The following is a 16861-nucleotide window of genomic DNA, read 5'->3' as shown; positions in this document are numbered from 1 at the left end:
ACAACTTGGATGCGTCTGGCTAATCAGCGACGCGTCTCTCTGATCACGAAGCATCTTTCCGATCCATAGGAAATGCGAAGGTCAGCAGCCATCGCCGTGACAATCAGGAAGCGGGAGGCATATCGCGACGTTCGTCAGAAGCATTAACGATGAGTTCTTACACTCCATAAGAGATCGAGATCCTAGATGTTCATTCTTAACAAAACGATAAGTGCACCCCATTGGAGGGAAAAGGCATACACCTAGCTCGGCGAAGTGCAATTATCTCAAAGGAAGCTTAGAAGGCTAGGATGTCTTAAACAATCTAAAACCTTAGGTTTTTATCGCAATGTAGACTTTAGGGCACCTGTTAAGGTTTCCTCTTGAATGGGGTGAATGCTAGCTTTCTTTGATCATGCCAGTTACCACCAGTGTTTAGGCGCACGGTCATTGAATTCAGAACGCGTGCATGTCGCAATTCTCGACCCTAATCTTATATGCAGGTAAAATAAGACGTTGAAGCCTAAGGAATGTGTGTAGACGCAATGTTCTTGTGGTGGAAGTATGTTGAGAAGGTGAGGGGTAGGAGCATGGGCAACTTGTTGGCCTTAGCCTAATCGAGCTAGTCAGTCGCGAAACTCACGTTTTCACGCGATGTAACCGCCGTTTTGAGACGCATGACGACGCACGCTACGCGTCTGAACCCTTTGACTTGAACCCCATCATTCTAACAAGATCAACTAAATACCTACCTACTACCTTGCGTCATGTCAGGCCAGTCTGAGTCTTCCGTGGCAGCACCGGCACCTTACTACATCTCGAAGTCGGCTATCTGTACCAACAGCAAAGGCGAGAGCATTGGTAATGGTCTTTTTGCGAACCGAAGATTTGGTTCAGGCGAAGAGATCGCAAGCTTCACGAGGCCTCTCGTTGCTTCATTGGAGACGGAACGGCTGCTCGATACCTGTGCGAATTGCTACCTCTGGACTGAAGGTTCATCGACTGGAACAAGGTTGTATGTACCCGAAGGCGCAAAAGTGAACAAGTGTGCTGCATGCCAGATATTCCGCTACTGCAGCAAGGTACGTCGAGTTATCTGCGGGTATGTTCGTAAACTAATATGCATCAGGCATGCCAAAAGGACGCATGGAACCGGGGACATAAGCATGAGTGCAAGATGCTGAAGCCAACGGCTGGTAGACCCCTCCCCAAAGCCTTACTTGCATGTATGGAACTATTCATTAGGCGAAAGCATGGTCTGATTTCCGATGAAGAATGGGAGTTGCTTTGTCGCTTACCTTCGCACATTGACGATTTCAAGCGGAACGGAACCTACGAGAATATCGAACTCATGGCTATGGGTGTCGGTCAATTCTCGTCGTTGCAAAACCTTTTCGACAAGGACTTTGTTGCAGCGATGTATGGTCGAGTAAGTCTGTGATAGACCCTTCTAACTCTCTCACTGACATGTATAAAGGTAATGTCAAATGCTCTGACACTGATCACACCTACGTTAGATCCTCTAGGTATCATGATCGACCCTACACTCTGCCATATGAATCACTCCTGTAACCCGAACGCATACATCATGATGGACGGTCCGCGAGTAAGCATTCGTACACTCCGACCAATCAAGAAAGACAAAGAAATCTACATTTCGTACATTGATGCTACGAATCCCTACCACAGGCGACAAGAAGAGCTCCAATCCCGCTGGTTCTTTACCTGCCGCTGCGCCCAATGTCAGGAAAAGGCGACTCTCCAGGAAGACAACTGGCTGGTACCATCAAGGCCTGGATGGGTCTTGGGAGCCGAAGTTGCGTCCATGGCAGAAACTCAGGAGAAGCTGTTTGGTCTCTATGCCGAACTCCAAGCAACAGAAAGCCCCCTGCTTGTTAGAGCAGCGATCAGGCAAGCACTCAAGATTTGCCATGAGGCAATGTTTCTGCCGATTTATCGACAACCATATGCTACACTCCGCGACGACCTGATTGTGAACCTGCTTTCCGAGGGACGTTACCAGGACGCATGGGCGCAATGTGCAAAGCGGTATAAGTACATTCTTCCCAAGCTCTACCCAGTCTCGTTCCACCCGGTCCGGGTAGTACAGACATGGCAGATGGCGATGTTGGCCGCATACCTAGCAAGTACTCCAGAGGGTGTAGGTGCACCGGAGGTGAACATGGGTCTCATTGCCATGATGCTGGTAAAGCAGGTGTTGAATGTAGCGCACTTGAGCCATGGGCCGGCTAGTGCATTCACAAAGAGTGTGAAGGCCAAAGCGGAAGAGATGACAGAAGAGCTCAAGAGGAGTATTGGAAACTCAGACAGTGATGTCATGAACAGGGAGCTTGAGGCTCAGAGAGACAGGCTGATGGAGATGGGGGATTGGGCTCAGGACGGCCAGACAGAGGAGCGGGCGAAGATTCTAACTCTGCACGAGAAAGCCTTCAGTGTATGAGGTGAAAAACGATTGGTCAAGCGACCAGAGCGGTCACTACTATTTGGTATTTATTACTGAAAAGTCTGCGAGAATAACCAATTGCCGATATGGGGTCTCCCACTCACCATAGTTCATTGCTTCCTGATTTTAAATGATGGAATAGCACTGACTTGGACAAACCTTCTCGACACATTCCAAAGGCTTGCAACATGACTGTATAAGAAGAAATTACTTGGTAAAAAAGCCGTGTTCTGAATCATCAAGTTGATATCGGGTCATTTTGAATACCACTCGAGTGAAGGTTTGCCAAATGACATGGTAGTGCGGGAAAGACAAACTCGTTATAACACTAACCGCCGAGCCGAAACAATTAGTATCAGGCCTATAGCCGCCTAGCGCGTACGTATACGTGCTGTAGACAAAGCATATAAAAGACCGCATGATATTACTTTCTCTTGATCTTTATCAGCACTACCATTTCTTACAATTCCAAAAATCCAGAGCAAGACGCTATGGCTTCTTTCTCGTTCTTCGTTCTTCAAAAAGTGTCTGCAGGAGTTCTATGTACTGCTTGACGTCTCTGGGTACATGCATACAAACGACCGCGTCATCCAGAACGAAACTCATAGTGCACGTATCGATGGGAATCTGCCACCTTCAAAACTGCGCATCAATATGATATGTTCGGATTGTTGACGGTAACATCCATATCGCCAGCATCACCGGCATGTCCTCGCGCATGCTATCTCCCATGTGTATAAATGTACCTTCTTTAGCTCTTCCTTCCTTCAGCGAGCACACGAACGAGATATTACCAAAAACGATGTACGATATATCTATGTTGCCTGTGGGTCAGCAACGCGCTTCAAAAGCAAAACACCCTACCCGCATGTCCCTAAGAGCCCACCATCAGCTCTGCTCTATATTCTCCTGTAGTCTAATTTACCAAGAAAAAATCGACGTAGTGCAAGTTGATGTTCGGCGGCTGTAAGAGCAAGTGGAGGAGACGCAAAAAACGGACAGAACCATTCATGTGGAGCATGTTGAGTGGCGTTGTATCAAAATTGATCTGGACCATTTCCATGTTGCGTTCTGCTCTGGCAGTCGAAATTAGTGCACTACCATATACAAGAAAAAAAAGCTAAACAGGTCTAGAGCCTACATCAGTGTTAGGTTGGTTACCTATTATGCATGTTTCCATACTATTGTAGGCTGCAGACCTGTTCAGTCTTTTTCCAGGTTGATGTGACATTGTCCACCGCGTCCATAAACAACGAGTCGCAGTGCCATCGGTAATCTTCCCCCACACTGCTTTCTCTTCAAAACTCAAAAAGCTACCAACGCAATTCATGTCCAGGACTGGGCTCTTCCATGTGCCATGTTCAGCGCCGCAGCTCTCCGCTTCCAAATGCTGCAGTTCGCGCTCACTTCGGCCATGAACATCGGTTCAAAGTTTACAGCAACGTATTGCTATCCTCCTTCAAAGCTCAACCTGATCTAAGCATGGGCAGTCGCTTACCCTTCCGAAAACACGCATAACATTTGATCGTGGGTATCCTAGGAATACGGGGTGTGGACGCGTCTGCCCTGTCGATCAAGCTAGTGACACAAGGAGTACCATGCTGCGCCATGTGATGATCTGGAGAAAGCTAACTCTAGCGGGAGTGTGTCGGCAATCATCACGACATTCATAGGTCAACCAAAAAAAGGGCCTTTGAGCGGAGCCGCCGGTGCTAGATACTCATTACTCGAGCGTGTCCGCCAAAAGAGTTGACATCTGATGCAAGCGCACTTTGCGACAGCCAGCGTCAAACTATTGGTATGGTGTTTCGATGGCTCGTGTGATCTGGTTTTGGATTGACTTGCTCGGCGAGCAGATCTTGTTGATCGACTAGATGACGTGTGAGCTGGATTGGAATGAGTGTCCGCTAGGCGAATCACATTAAGCCTGTCAAATGGAATGGTAAGAGGGCGTGCTCGTTCCGATACTGCAAGGGAGTGGATTATGGCGTTAAGGTTTCGACGGGCTTGTCGATCGGCAAACAGTCACGCTAGACCAGGGCTGAAGAACCACGGCAGAAGCAATATAGGGTTCGAAAAGGTGAACTAGTGAGATTGGGGCTTGCATGAGATACGTGCGATGGACGCAAAACGTGCCACTATAGTAAGCCCTATGGTGTGATTGTGTAGTGCCTTGCGTCAAACCTTCGTAAATCGACGCGCGATTCGCGCCATGTTTCCCCACAGCTCCATGAGATCGGATTCGTAACGAGGCGCAGCCGTATGTAAGAGTGAATTAATTATTACATTACCTGAGAGAATGATGCGTGATGATGTAGCCATTAGAGAGCAGATTGGTAAGATTCGTGAAATGGGTATCTATGTTGGAGAAACTGGCGTTCAAAAATGCCGCCGTACAAGAATGTCGCCGAAGCGGGGGTATGCTGGATATCGCTAATCGCAAAAGTTTGTACACAAGTTGGCGTATCAGGAGCCGAATGTTTTTGTAGCACCGGTCGATGATCGCTCAGGTTCGCACGAAGCTACCCACTGGGAGTCAGTCAATGCGCGAGCTTTGCCCGCAAAGCCTATCCTCTCGACACCGCCTTCCCAAACATTGACAAGCGACTTTTCTTGGGCTTACCTGCTGCCCCTCGCTGCTCCTCCCATGGTGAAACATCATTGATCTGAAGTCGCCTACCAAGACCTAGACGTTCACGTGGAGACTCATACCAATGTTTGGAGAGCTCAGATGGCGCAATGGTAGATGGAGCAATGGAATACGAATCGTCGTCGTCATCATCACGATCCTCTCGAAGATCATCAGTGCTGGCTAGCGACGCTTCGTACAAAGTTGGTAGCGCTGGAGCTGATGGTGTCCTCCTGTAGTGCGGCATGTGTGTAGACCGCTGAACTGGCGGTGGGCCCTTCGTTGCCATTGGCCGACTGAAGTTCTGGACCGGTCGCTGAGGGGCGTAGTGTGGGATAGACGATGCATCCAAGGGCGACTCGTAGATGGCGAGCGGTTCGCTTTGTCGGCGCTCTACAACAGGCTGGGGTTGAAAGAGGAAGTCATGTGAGTCGGGCACATCGCCAAAATTGTTCTCAGCAGGCGCCTGAACAGCATGAGCATCCGTTCCCCATGCTCCTTGGTTGGGCCGGTCGTTCAATTTTCGGAAGATAGTATCTGCAGTGTCCATGACGATCGTATCTGCGGATGTCGTCGAAGAGGCTGGGGAATGTGGTCGTGAGTCTACTGATCCGTCTATGCTTGGACGATCGCTCGAAGTGGAGTTCGAGAGCCGGACTGGTGACTGCATGGTAGAATCGTAGGACGCGCCAGCGCTCTCGGACCTGGGGGGTAACGCGCCAGACGCAGCGGGGTCGTCTGGGAAATAGTAGGACATCTCCGGGAGCGTGGTAGTTGATGGCGAGGATCCGAGGCCAGAAGCTCCATCTCGGATAGTAAGGTTTGATATGGAGGCAGATGCGACTGAGTTGGGTGGGTTACGGGTGCCGTCTGTCATGACAGAGAATCTCGACTCGTTCCAGGGGGCGTTTTTGAGAGGCGAGCCAAAGGAGCCCTTGGACGATACGCTGATTCTGTTGTCCTTGCTGTATGCGCTTGTTGTTGAGTACCGGTGTTTGACGGATTCAGGAACACCGTCCCATTTTGAATTGACCTTGGGGACAGAATTTGGAAGTTTTTGGCCGACATAGTTGCTGCTGGCTCTTGACTGCGGCGTTGAGGTTCCGGAGTTGAGATTCTGCTTGCGCTGCTGTTCCTTGAACTGCTCCAAAGCGACTTGGGATGGTTCCTTCAGAGAAAGAAACCCGAGCACGGAGCCCTTTTTCTTCTTCTTCGATGACTTTGAGCCATTTGACGAAGAGTTGCTGGAGGATATGGAAGCCAGACTGGATGACGTCAGGGAGGTAGTGTCGAAGGACGGACGGGAGATGTTCGAAGGAGCGTTTGGATCCGGGGTCGCGGGCGGCTCTTGACTATAAGCAGAGTCGGGCCCAGAGTCCTGGGAAGCAGAGTCGGCGATGGAAAGGCTGTCGGACGGAAGCGGATTTCTGTACTTCAGCTTGGGCATGCGCGCCAGCGGGGACTGTGCTGTTAAGTCTGCATTCGGAGCCATGGCTAACGAAAGTGATTTCGGTCGGGTGGGCCCTTAGGGTTTAGCGGCCAGTCAGTGCCAGTTTGATCGTCGTTTGATTGGCAGGCCGTCGCTAAGGCGTAGCGCATGTCATGCAGGTGCAGGTAGCGGACAGTAGTCGAGGGTCGAGAAGTGAGGAATTTGAGTGGCATTTGGAAGGATGATATGGAGGTGGAGAGGTGAGGGTCGAGGACGGGACGGCAGATGAGGGAAATGGGCGTGTCTGTACCGAGCTGGAGAGTCTGCAAGTAGAAGGCGCAATTGAGGGCTCCAAGGCTAGCAAAAAGCAAGAGCGACTCACCGTGGAGGACGCAGGCTGGGACGGGTACGCTACGCTTCAAGAGACGTGATTCTGATGGCTATCCACGCGGCACCGCCTATCAGAGTATTGCTATTGGCGGGCTGGGCATGGCGTTTTGGTGGATTACTTGGGTGGCTTCTCGCTCTGGCGCTGACCCTTGCAGGCGTTCGGCTGCGTAAGACTCTCATCTGCGAGGATGTCGCCGGACTAGACGGACGCGTTTTGCGACATGCAAATTGGCAATCAGAGGGCAGATCTTGAACGCCGTTATGTCGGTTGTGAGATGGCAGTTGCTTCAGAGGAGCGCACTGACACTGCCTCGTGCCGGTGCCGTCTTTAGCCCTTACTTTGTCTCTCCTATATCCCTCAAGGAACTTGCCATTCTGTTCGACCAGACCGCATGGAGGTCGGATAGACATGACGAGATTCAGACGTCGGGAATAGCGGCGCGTCACGCAATCGCTGTCTGAGAATGCCACGCACGGCCACAAGCAAGTGCAACCGAGGTCAGTGTGCAACTGGCATCGTGATGGTGTAGACGGAGTACTCGGAGCGCGGATTACCATGTTCGGACACTCCTTTCTGGTCACAGCTGAATAGTAGTATGATGAGACGTGTATACCCTTCCAATACCACAGACCATCATGTGACGCTCTTACTCGAATACGAGAGACCAGGCTCAATATCTTTTCCGCCAGGGTCATCGAGTGTTGTCGGCGGACTGTGTGACGTGTGGCAGTTGATGTTGGATGGCCGGCTTTGTTACAAGATAGACGAGATCGACTCCCGTACAGCCGAATCGCAGCCAAAGAAATTATCGCCCGCAGGCCGGCTCCGCACAACCCTCGCACTCATCTCGCGACGTGTCGACAGCAGCAGCCAGCGTGGGCGTTCCCGCGCACAATCTTGCACGACCGACATCCCCCTCGCAAATCGCACCTGGCATGGACGGCCCCGGCACAAGTCTAGACAGCGCCTAAGACGCCGCCACCTCGCGGCGAACCACCGCCGGAGATTTACCAGCAGCGCTCCCAGGCCTCTGCGTGGCCTGACCTTGCTTTCACCGCAGCGTGGTCGCCGATCGCCCTCCTGCCACGACTCTCCGGCTTTGCGCCTGGCGACGTCTCCCTCCACGCCGCCATGCCTGCGCTCCTGGTCGATACGAACGCGCGCCCGGTGTCCTCCAGCGATGCCTCGACCGCCTCGGAGCACTCTGGCGCCCGCTCCAAGTCGCCCACGCCTGACCGCCCGCCTGTGTCACCTCTCACGCCCACGGCCTCCGCTGCCCAGTTAGCTCCTGTGGAGCGCACCGAAGCCCGACCCCGCCCTGCCCCTCCGCCCACGGCCACCTTCAGACCGCAACCGCCGTCCGTCGCCATATCGGAGAGCGAGAACCCAGATGCTATCGCCCTGCGCTCCGCCATCTCGCTCCTGCAGCTGCAGCGTGAAAAGAGCAAGCGCGACCTGAGGGCCCTCCAGGACCTCAAGGCAGCCGCTGTGTCCGACCCGCAGGCGTTCGTGCGCTCGCTGCAAGAACAACGCGCGCAGGCCTCCCAGTCGCACCAGGACATCCTCACGCCAACACTGGCCGGTCTGTCCGACGCAGCAAGCAGTAGCGAACAAGACGCGAACAGCGCAGACACGCGCAAAGATTCCACGCACATGGAGGCGAAACCCGACCCACCCAAGTTCCCCGCAATACCGCAGCCGCAGAACATCGTGCGATGTCCACCCGTCAACTGGGACAAGTATCACATAGTCGGAGAGCCACTAGACAAGATGCACGAGGAGCAGAAGAAGTGGCCGGGCTCCGCTGAGCCTCCGCGCACAAAGTCTGGCCAACGAGCACCCCCGCACTCAGTGACAGCGCCATACTCTCCTTTCACTGACGGCGTCAGCGCTGGCTCGTCGTCAACACCCCAACCCACCAAGAACTCCAAGAAGACGCCGTCGTGAGGCCGGATAGCACCGTGCCAACCGGCTGCGACCCAACACCAATGCGCAATGCGCAACACTTCATCACTACCACAACCGCTTATAGCTATTCCACTCCAAAAGTCCGAGAGCACAGGCTGCTCTACGAAAGTAATGCACTTATGGTCATCATGATAGACGATGCCTCACGAATAGACGACGAGACCATAGCGATAGACCCGAATACAAACAGACTAGACAAGCCAGTCCTTGACCTACATGGTGCGTTCCATCACTCACTTCACTCATGAAGGAGCCGACATCAAGACGGAAGCATGCAAAGTAGGTGACCCAACGTTAATGTAGGCTCTAGACCTGTCCCAGTTTTCTCTTGTATGGGGCGCACTTATAGGCGATCTTGTTGAATCCAGCTTCTATTTGTGTCACCGTAGTCTGCATCGATTCGTACCTGCACACGCACGTTGCGGCTGTGCGCCCCACAGTGGTCCCGTGTGGCTGGCACATCTGCAAGCGCCGCGCTCCTGCCTACACCGATGCAGAGATTGACGAGAGTTTCGGCACTCTTTCTTTTTTCAACTCTGCCATCATCAGCCAACCAAAAATCTAGGCACGTCAAGTTCCCGACGTTCCTGCTTTACCCCTGCGCATTTGCTTCGCTTAGCGCTGCGCTACGTCATAATTCCAGGGTCTGTACACCACACGCCCAGCAACACGTCAACATCGTGGTCAGTGTGTTGAGAAGGCCCTGATTCGTATTCAATGCCGTTGATCTTGAGGCTGAGGCCCCGTTGGTTGGGTTTGCTATTCGCTTGTTGCCATGGCCGGGCCCTAGCAGTGACGTGCGGGTCTTTTGCACGGTCGTCGCGTCCTAAGCTTGTATTCGCGCGTCACGTATAAGTGGTTGACTCTTCCTTTATCGCCTTTGACGCATATTTAACATCTATCGCTTTTGTCTTTAATCTGCGTTTCAGCCTTGCAGCGCTGTTTGAATACATCGTCATTCACGAGTCGCACATAGAGGGATCGCGACTACTTGCGCCTTTACACCACACCACACCTCCACTACAACCGTAAAGCCAACACCATCACGATGCGCTTCATCGCAGTACTACCGGTGCTATGCTGTACCGCGGCCCTCATCCTCTCGTTTCTCTGCCTATTCGCCGGGCATAAGAAAGGCTTCATGGAAGACTACTCCCTCCTAACGCTCAACACGTCCGCAGTTGGACAAACGCTCATCCAAGCTCCATCGGAAGACTCTGACTCCACACTTTCATCCATCATAAACCTCATTCCCGACTCCATTACCGACAGCGTCACCAACGAAATCAACGAGCAGATCGATGAGTTCCGCGAGCGCGTTGGCATTGAGGACTGGTACTCGGCACACATGCTCAACTACTGCCAAGGACAGTATGAGCCTGGAGAGGTGGCCAACGCCACGCTGAGTCAGGATGACATTAGCAAGAACGTCACCGAGTGCGCAAAGAGCAGGGCTACCTACAAGTTCGACCCCACGGCCATCATCCAAGAGGCGATCAACAAGACGGGCGTAGACATCACCCTAGAGGACTTAAACTGGCCAGATGACATCCAGAACGGAATTGATGCCCTCAACGCGCTCATGGCAGCTATGTTTGTGCTATATGTCATTGCCATCTGCCTCATCTTCATCACGCTTGTCACCAGCGTTCTTGGAATCTTCATCGGAAACGGACGACTTACTCCCTGCATCAACTTCCTTCTTGCGACACTCGCCTTCCTGGCTATCGGCCTCGCAAGCGCCCTTGTCACTGCTGTAATGGTCAAGGTAAGTTTTGACTGTACAATGTTCAAGTGAGACATATACTGATTTTTTAATTAGGGTGTCGATATAATAAACAAGCACGGTAACGACATTGGCTTGAACGCGAACTGGGGCGGCAAGTTCCTTGCTTTGACATGGGCTGCAACTGCACTTATGCTCATTGCGCTGCTTGGCTGGATCGCCAGCTTCTGCATCGGCGGCAAGGACCATGGTTCTCGCCGTGCTCGCAAGCCCTACAAGGTTTAAATGATGAGAAGAGAGCGGATCATACAGTCCCCAGACTAACAGATTGGTCATGTCGATGCGGAGCAATTTTTGGAGTACAGCGGCCTTTGTCTTTTTACACGACCTCAAGAACGAGTTCACGTCTTTCCTTAACGTTTTGTCATATACCCCCAGATACCAGAATGTGTTGTAGGACAGATTCAGCGATGAAGATTGTATACCTTGGTTTATTATGAATGGATATACTCAAACAGGACCGTTGTTCGCTTGCATACATGCACCTTATACAAGAAACAACCTGCATAGGTCTGTGGACTACATTGACATACAAACATGTAAGGTAGGTAGCCTCGCGTCGATGTAGGCTCTAGAGGGCTCTGTTTCCCCCCAGGTTGCCATGCACGCACTTCTCTCATACCCCAGGCCAAAATACCAGCACGCATCATCGATCAGCCACGCAATGGATCATTTCAGTGAAGTGTGCCTTCGTATACTGTTGTCCACCATCATCTGTACAGAATCGTCATTACTGTTTACCATGTACGCGTGCGCGATACGCAACACGAAGTACTACAACGTGTACTCGACACCGATGTATGCCAACTCAAGTTTGCATCGTCATTCCGACATTCATGTCCTTCTCTTTTGTACTATATAACGAGAAAATCCAGCATAAGCCTCTTATACTTTATCATCGCCGTCTTCGCAAATCCACCTACTAATTAACAACCTGCCTTATTCAATCAACGTCCAGCCCACCCAACGATCCTTCTTTAACGTCTGCGAGTAACATATCCCCCCTCAGGATATCATCATGCCACGGTACCAATCTCGACCTCGAGGCTTTGGATATGACCAGGCTCCGTAAGTATCTATCCTCTGACCACGTTTCGCTACTTTGTACATATATGTCCTCTTACTAGCATTTCACTGACTGTACACTCCCAGACAACTTCACTACGGCCCCGCATTCGACTACAACGGCTTCCATGAAGGCCGTGAGGGAGGGCGTCGCGTGCGCGAACACTCATATACGCACGCTGGATCAGGATTGAGAGTGATGAGGTACGATGCTGGAGGCAATGACGACGATGATTATTACTACCGTCGCCGCGGCGGTGACGGAAGGGAGAGATGGGGATGGAGGGAGAGGTTCAGGTGTTGGTAGTTTGTCCAAGCTAATCTAGGAAAAGCCGGAGCACCCTAGAGCCTACATTGACGTTAGGTCACCTACTTTGCATGTTTTCATGGTAATGTTGTCTCTAGACCTGTTTGAAGATGACGAGCACGTAGCTTGAGAGACAAATGTAGTATCAATGTTTTCGTTTGTATCAAACGGGTATCTATATTCATTACCTTCATCAAGTATGCCTGGTCTCCGACCATAACTACGCATGTTCCTCGCTCGTTTGGATACCAGTCCAGATGTTCCGTCATACTCCGACGTAACACGGCACTTGGGGATGGCCCATGACGACGTCCTGCTCGCTTTCGCGTAGGTGACCAAGTGCCGGACAGTATCCAGAGTGGCAACGCATCCAAATGTTGCGTAAATGGTGTACATGTATTCCTGCTGCTCATCGCTGGCGGATGATTTCTAGTACAGTCCAGTATCAGTGGAGGCCGAAATCGAGTTGAAGAGGAATAAAGCTTGCGCACCTGTGAGAAACTCCTCGCTACGGATATAGTTAGCCACCGTTCAAAAAGTATTCTCCCACTCTTTCGTATGCAACTTACAAGCTCAGCGTGATGTAGCCGTCGCGATCCTCGTCATACTTCTTGAAGACATCCGTCATCCTCTTCAGACTAATGCACGCTTGCACGAACAAGTCGAAGCTCAGTGCGTTGCGTCCGTCGCGGTCGTACGTGCGGTACAGAAGAGTGACGAATGCTTGGGAGAGGCGGTATCCGAAGGCGATGAGGGCTTCATTGAATTCAGCGTAGGATATGCTGCCGGAATGGTCTTGGTCGAAACGGTCGAACAGGCTGCGCCAAGCTGAGAGGAAGCCCCAGAGCCCACTACAAACGATGTGTTAGCTTGGACCTGTCACGAAGGAGACGAGACCAAGTACCAGAATTCGTCAAAGTTGACGGAGCCAGATCTGTTGGTGTCGAACATTCGGATCATCATACGGACGGTGTGGGGATCGAAAGGTGTCCAGTCTCCATTGACGAGTGCTGTTCGCAGCTCGGCTTCTGTGAGCTCACCACTCTCTGTCGCATGCGTTAGCATTGTGTATATGCGAAGTCTTGATACAACATACTGTCTTTGTCGACCGCACCGAACAGTCTCCAGAGCGCTTCGCGGTCATTCGCATCTCTTGGCGGCGGCGCAGGAGTAGGCGGCGGCCTCGACTGCTGCGCCAACTGCGGTCTTCCATGGTATCCCTGTGGTGGAGGTCCATGGCCATAGTTGACTGGTGGAGGCGATCCAACTCCCATTCTGTTGTCTGGCCTCGCGTCGTATCGGCCGTCGTACCGCGGGTCGCTGTATGCGCCTGGTGGGGGTCTGCTGTCATATCCACCCCCTCCTGCGCCGCGTCCACCACCGTAGCGCTCATCGGGACGGGTGTCGTATCTCTGGCCGCTGGGAACGGGCGGGGGAGGTTTGTTGTAGTCGGGACGCGCTGAACTGGTGCGCGGTGGGCGTGAGGCCGCAGATGCGTTTTGCGACATCATCGCAGCAGCCTGGTCTACGTCAGTCCTGCAGGCGCGTCGAGGGACTGCAAAGACGTACCTGCTCAGGCTCGGCATGCATGGGCAGCCTGTCCGGGTTGAAGCCTTTGTTGTACGCCATGGTGGGAGCGAGTCGTCGTGTGTTTGCAAGGTGGAAAGCAAGATGTCGCAAGGTCGAGGGCTGATGATATATGAGGGTGACACCAAGCTTCAGCTTCTCGGCGCGGGCAGCAATCGTCACGCAGACAAGTGACTCCCAAACACAGGAAGATGCTAGTAGGTTTCGTACAAAGGCTTTGCGATCAGCCGAGTAAGATGCGGCTCCAGCGATCAAAGCCCAACGTCGCCCTTCACAGCCCGGTTGCGGCTGACACCAACGGCGACCCCTTGGGTAGGCATATGCGCAGCGGGGCAGGAGGCTTGGCCCTATGACGCACTAGCCCTCGTGCCGGTCAACAACAAGGGAATGTCTACCGCGATGCGGATACGACAAATCAGTCTGTGGCATAGCGCAAAATCTGATCGTGGTATTCTTACCCAATGTTCCGATTTCCGAAGATTCGGCCAGTTGCTGTGGGGTTCGCAGGTCATTCGTTCCCTCCAGTGCCGAGTCACGGAGAGCTTGCGTAATGGGGTATCCTTGTATGTCTAAGTGGACTCGTCCAAGTTGTTCATTGATTATATTTTTTACAAAGAAGTACAAATCGCAACTCTGATCTTTCGTCATGCCATAACCGGGCGCCCGAGGGTGTCCAAGTGCAACCGTCAAATTGTGAAACGAGACAAAATACTAGATGATAACAACGACAATCATCCTGGGTATCCAACGCCCCTGCACCCAAGTTCTACAAATCCTTCAAACAAAAACAACGGTATATAGTATGCATCGAGCATCGCTGGCTGGCCTCCAGGAAGTAAAGACCGTAACAGAAGGATAAAAATAAGGGGTACAAATACAGCATGGCCGAGGCCACACGAGAAAGAAGATCGCTGCAAAAGAACTTTTCGAGCTCCGCTACGCTGCTCAGGTCTTGACTCGCTTCTGGTTGCCGTCATCTGAGCCCTGATCAGACGTCTTGCGCTTGCGCTCGGCAGAATCGTCGCGGGCGAAGCTGGGTCCGTTCGGGGCTACCGGAGTCTGGAAAGTCAAAGGGCTCGGCAGCATGTTGGAGTCGCGGCCAAAACCCCACTCGGGGTAAAAGCTGGAAGGCGAGGGAAGCAGGCCATTCTCAACAAAGCGACTGGGGAGTGCTGAGATGGGAGTTTCCATGTTGTCGCGGCTACCGTACGAGTTGCTGTTTGATGGCGGCGGAGGACGAGCGAAGGGGTTGGGCGGGCCAGTTGCACCGGCACTTAGCAGCGAATTGGCACTTGGTGATGGAGGAGGCAGAACTACACCAGAAGAGTGTGATGCGTCGGTGCTTCGTCCAGGGGTTGCACCTGTGGTTCCAGAGTCTTTGGGAGACGAATCGGCCGTCGCACTCCCAGCGTCTGACTGTTCGCTCGGAATCTGCACCCTCAATCTCGGCTTGCTTTCACCACCCATGCGTAGACTGTTTGTTCGCGACGGCGGAGGAATGGTGGGCATGGAGGACGTAGACTGGGTTCGCTGCGGCGGCTGCTGAACAGGCGCTTGTGGAGGCTGCGCTTGAGGCTTCGGGTCCCCGTTTGGCTGCAATCGCGACATGGCGGCCACGTCAATCGACTGCGCTCGGTTCTCCTGTTTGATGTAGGGAGCTTCGCTGCGAGACATGTTTGAGTTGTTGCTGCTGCCCCAGTGTGCTGCGAGCATGGACTGGCTATCGTCGATGGGTGTGAAGATGCTGTGTCTGGCAGACGCGTGTAGCGGCTTGGGCTGAGGAAGAGGGGGGCTCTGGAAATCGTTCTGTTGCGGCGGGGACGGAACGGTGATTGTGGGCTGTTGCGGGTGTTCTTGTTGCGGCTGGGACACTTGCGGGGGTGGAGGTGGTGGAGACAATCGATGCTGCTGAGCCTGTTGCTGTTGTTGCTGCTGCTGGGCTTGTTGCTGGGCCTGTTGTTGTGCTTGTTGCTGCGCTTGCACCTGAGCCTGTTGTTGCGCTTGTACCTGGGCCTGCTGCTCTTGTTGATGCTGGTGTTGCTGCTGCTGCTGATGTTGGTGCTGTGCCTGTTGCTGCTGCTGGAAGGTGGGTGGCATGGACTGCCGGCGCTGCTGCTCTTGTTGCATGTACTGGACTTGAGAATGTGTGGGCATGGGGTGCGTGAACTGGTACTGGGCGGCGGGCGGTGTAGGCTGAGGCTTGGGCGCCATCTGCTGGGCAGCTTGCGGGTTGTAGAAGGACGGGGTCGGCATGTAGGCATAGTTGTTGGGCGGCTGAGGGGCTTGCGACGGGTAGGGCTGGGGCGGCGCGAGGTTGGAGCTCGGTCTGCGGATGTGGCCTACGCGCGAGTTCGGACGCGACAGGTGGTGCGGCGGCTGTGGGGAGGGCCCTCGCTGCTGGAAGGCGCCGTTGCCGATTGGCGGCGACATGGACGGCGCGCCGTGTCTTATGTGCTGGAACTGCGAGTGCTGCATGTGATGGGGCATCATCGAGTGCTCGGGCGGGGTGTGCGAGTCCCGGGGCAGGGCGCCCTCGTCGTCCTCATCATCCTCGTCGTCGCCGTCCTTCTTGCCCATGAAGTCCTCTGGACCCTTGTGCTCGTGGGCTCCGCCATACTGCGTGACCTGTCAGTGTCATTCTGCTTTAGCGCGGCTCTCGATCCAGGGTCGTCGGGGATGCCTACATATTGGTACCGGCCAATCGTCTCGTTGATGTCGCCGGAAGAGAATTCGTAGAGCTTCTTGTTGTGGCCGAAGATGATGACGGCCACGTCGACGGAGCAGAGCACCGAGAGCTCGTGCGCCTTCTTGAAGAGGCCGCCTTTGCGCTTGAGGAAGGTGCTGCCGCGGGTTAGTGGCTGCAGATGCAGGTGAGGGCGCGGTGCTGGCAGCTGACTTACACGGAGCGGTTCCGGTCGTCCTTGATGGCCTTGATCTCAATCTTTCTGCGACCCATGGTGGCTGGCGATGCTAGACGGGCAGGCGCATGGAGCGACGGCGAGGCTTCGAGGAGCAGAGCACGATGGCACTAGCTTGCGCGGCAGAGGCGTGTTCACGAAGACGTGCAGCGTTTCAGCGCGGCCAGGAGGGAGTGGGCGGCGAGAATCGGCGCGGTGGATGCTCGATTCTTTTTCGCGACTCCAGGGCTATATGGCTGTGATGCGCGACACAAAGGTCGGTTGCTGCACTCACAGGAAGCGTGAGGCTCTGAACGTGATGTGCAGAGGAAACGATGATGGAGTGGGTGGGCGCCCCT

The 16861-nt window shown here is 53.4% G+C and overlaps 6 protein-coding genes across 6 annotated transcripts; 3 read left to right on the top strand and 3 right to left on the bottom strand.

The window, feature by feature from the left end:
- Positions 1-746: 746 nt before the first annotated feature.
- On the top strand, positions 747-2440 carry J4E88_004123 (uncharacterized protein; the record flags this gene model as incomplete). Its single annotated transcript, XM_049397770.1, has 3 exons — positions 747-1061; positions 1109-1408; positions 1457-2440. 3 exons carry the CDS (start codon positions 747-749, stop codon positions 2438-2440), a joined length of 1599 nt encoding a protein of 532 aa, XP_049256215.1.
- Positions 2441-5010: 2570 nt separating this feature from the next.
- On the bottom strand, positions 5011-6564 carry J4E88_004122 (uncharacterized protein; the record flags this gene model as incomplete). The annotated part of the gene is made up of 1 exon (XM_049397769.1): positions 5011-6564. One exon carries the CDS (start codon positions 6562-6564, stop codon positions 5011-5013), a length of 1554 nt encoding a protein of 517 aa, XP_049256214.1.
- A 1459-nt stretch (positions 6565-8023) lies between these two features.
- On the top strand, positions 8024-8839 carry J4E88_004121 (uncharacterized protein; the record flags this gene model as incomplete). Its single annotated transcript, XM_049397768.1, has 1 exon — positions 8024-8839. The coding sequence occupies one exon, from the start codon at positions 8024-8026 to the stop codon at positions 8837-8839; it is 816 nt and encodes a 271-aa protein (XP_049256213.1).
- A 1069-nt stretch (positions 8840-9908) lies between these two features.
- On the top strand, positions 9909-10871 carry J4E88_004120 (uncharacterized protein; the record flags this gene model as incomplete). The annotated part of the gene is made up of 2 exons (XM_049397767.1): positions 9909-10628; positions 10683-10871. The coding sequence occupies 2 exons, from the start codon at positions 9909-9911 to the stop codon at positions 10869-10871; spliced, it is 909 nt and encodes a 302-aa protein (XP_049256212.1).
- Positions 10872-12583: 1712 nt separating this feature from the next.
- J4E88_004119 (uncharacterized protein) lies at positions 12584-13647 on the bottom strand (the record flags this gene model as incomplete). Its single annotated transcript, XM_049397766.1, has 4 exons — positions 12584-12869; positions 12923-13064; positions 13115-13538; positions 13588-13647. 4 exons carry the CDS (start codon positions 13645-13647, stop codon positions 12584-12586), a joined length of 912 nt encoding a protein of 303 aa, XP_049256211.1.
- Positions 13648-14550: 903 nt separating this feature from the next.
- Positions 14551-16561, bottom strand: J4E88_004118 (uncharacterized protein; the record flags this gene model as incomplete). Its single annotated transcript, XM_049397765.1, has 3 exons — positions 14551-16230; positions 16290-16446; positions 16506-16561. 3 exons carry the CDS (start codon positions 16559-16561, stop codon positions 14551-14553), a joined length of 1893 nt encoding a protein of 630 aa, XP_049256210.1.
- Positions 16562-16861: the final 300 nt, after the last annotated feature.

Source organism: Alternaria novae-zelandiae, assembly GCF_023758075.1.
Source record: "Alternaria novae-zelandiae strain BMP 2774 chromosome Unknown scaffold_7, whole genome shotgun sequence".
Lineage (NCBI taxonomy): Eukaryota > Fungi > Ascomycota > Dothideomycetes > Pleosporales > Pleosporaceae > Alternaria > Alternaria novae-zelandiae.
Note: the sequence above shows the minus strand (reverse complement) of the source record. Positions and strands in the feature narration are given on the sequence as shown.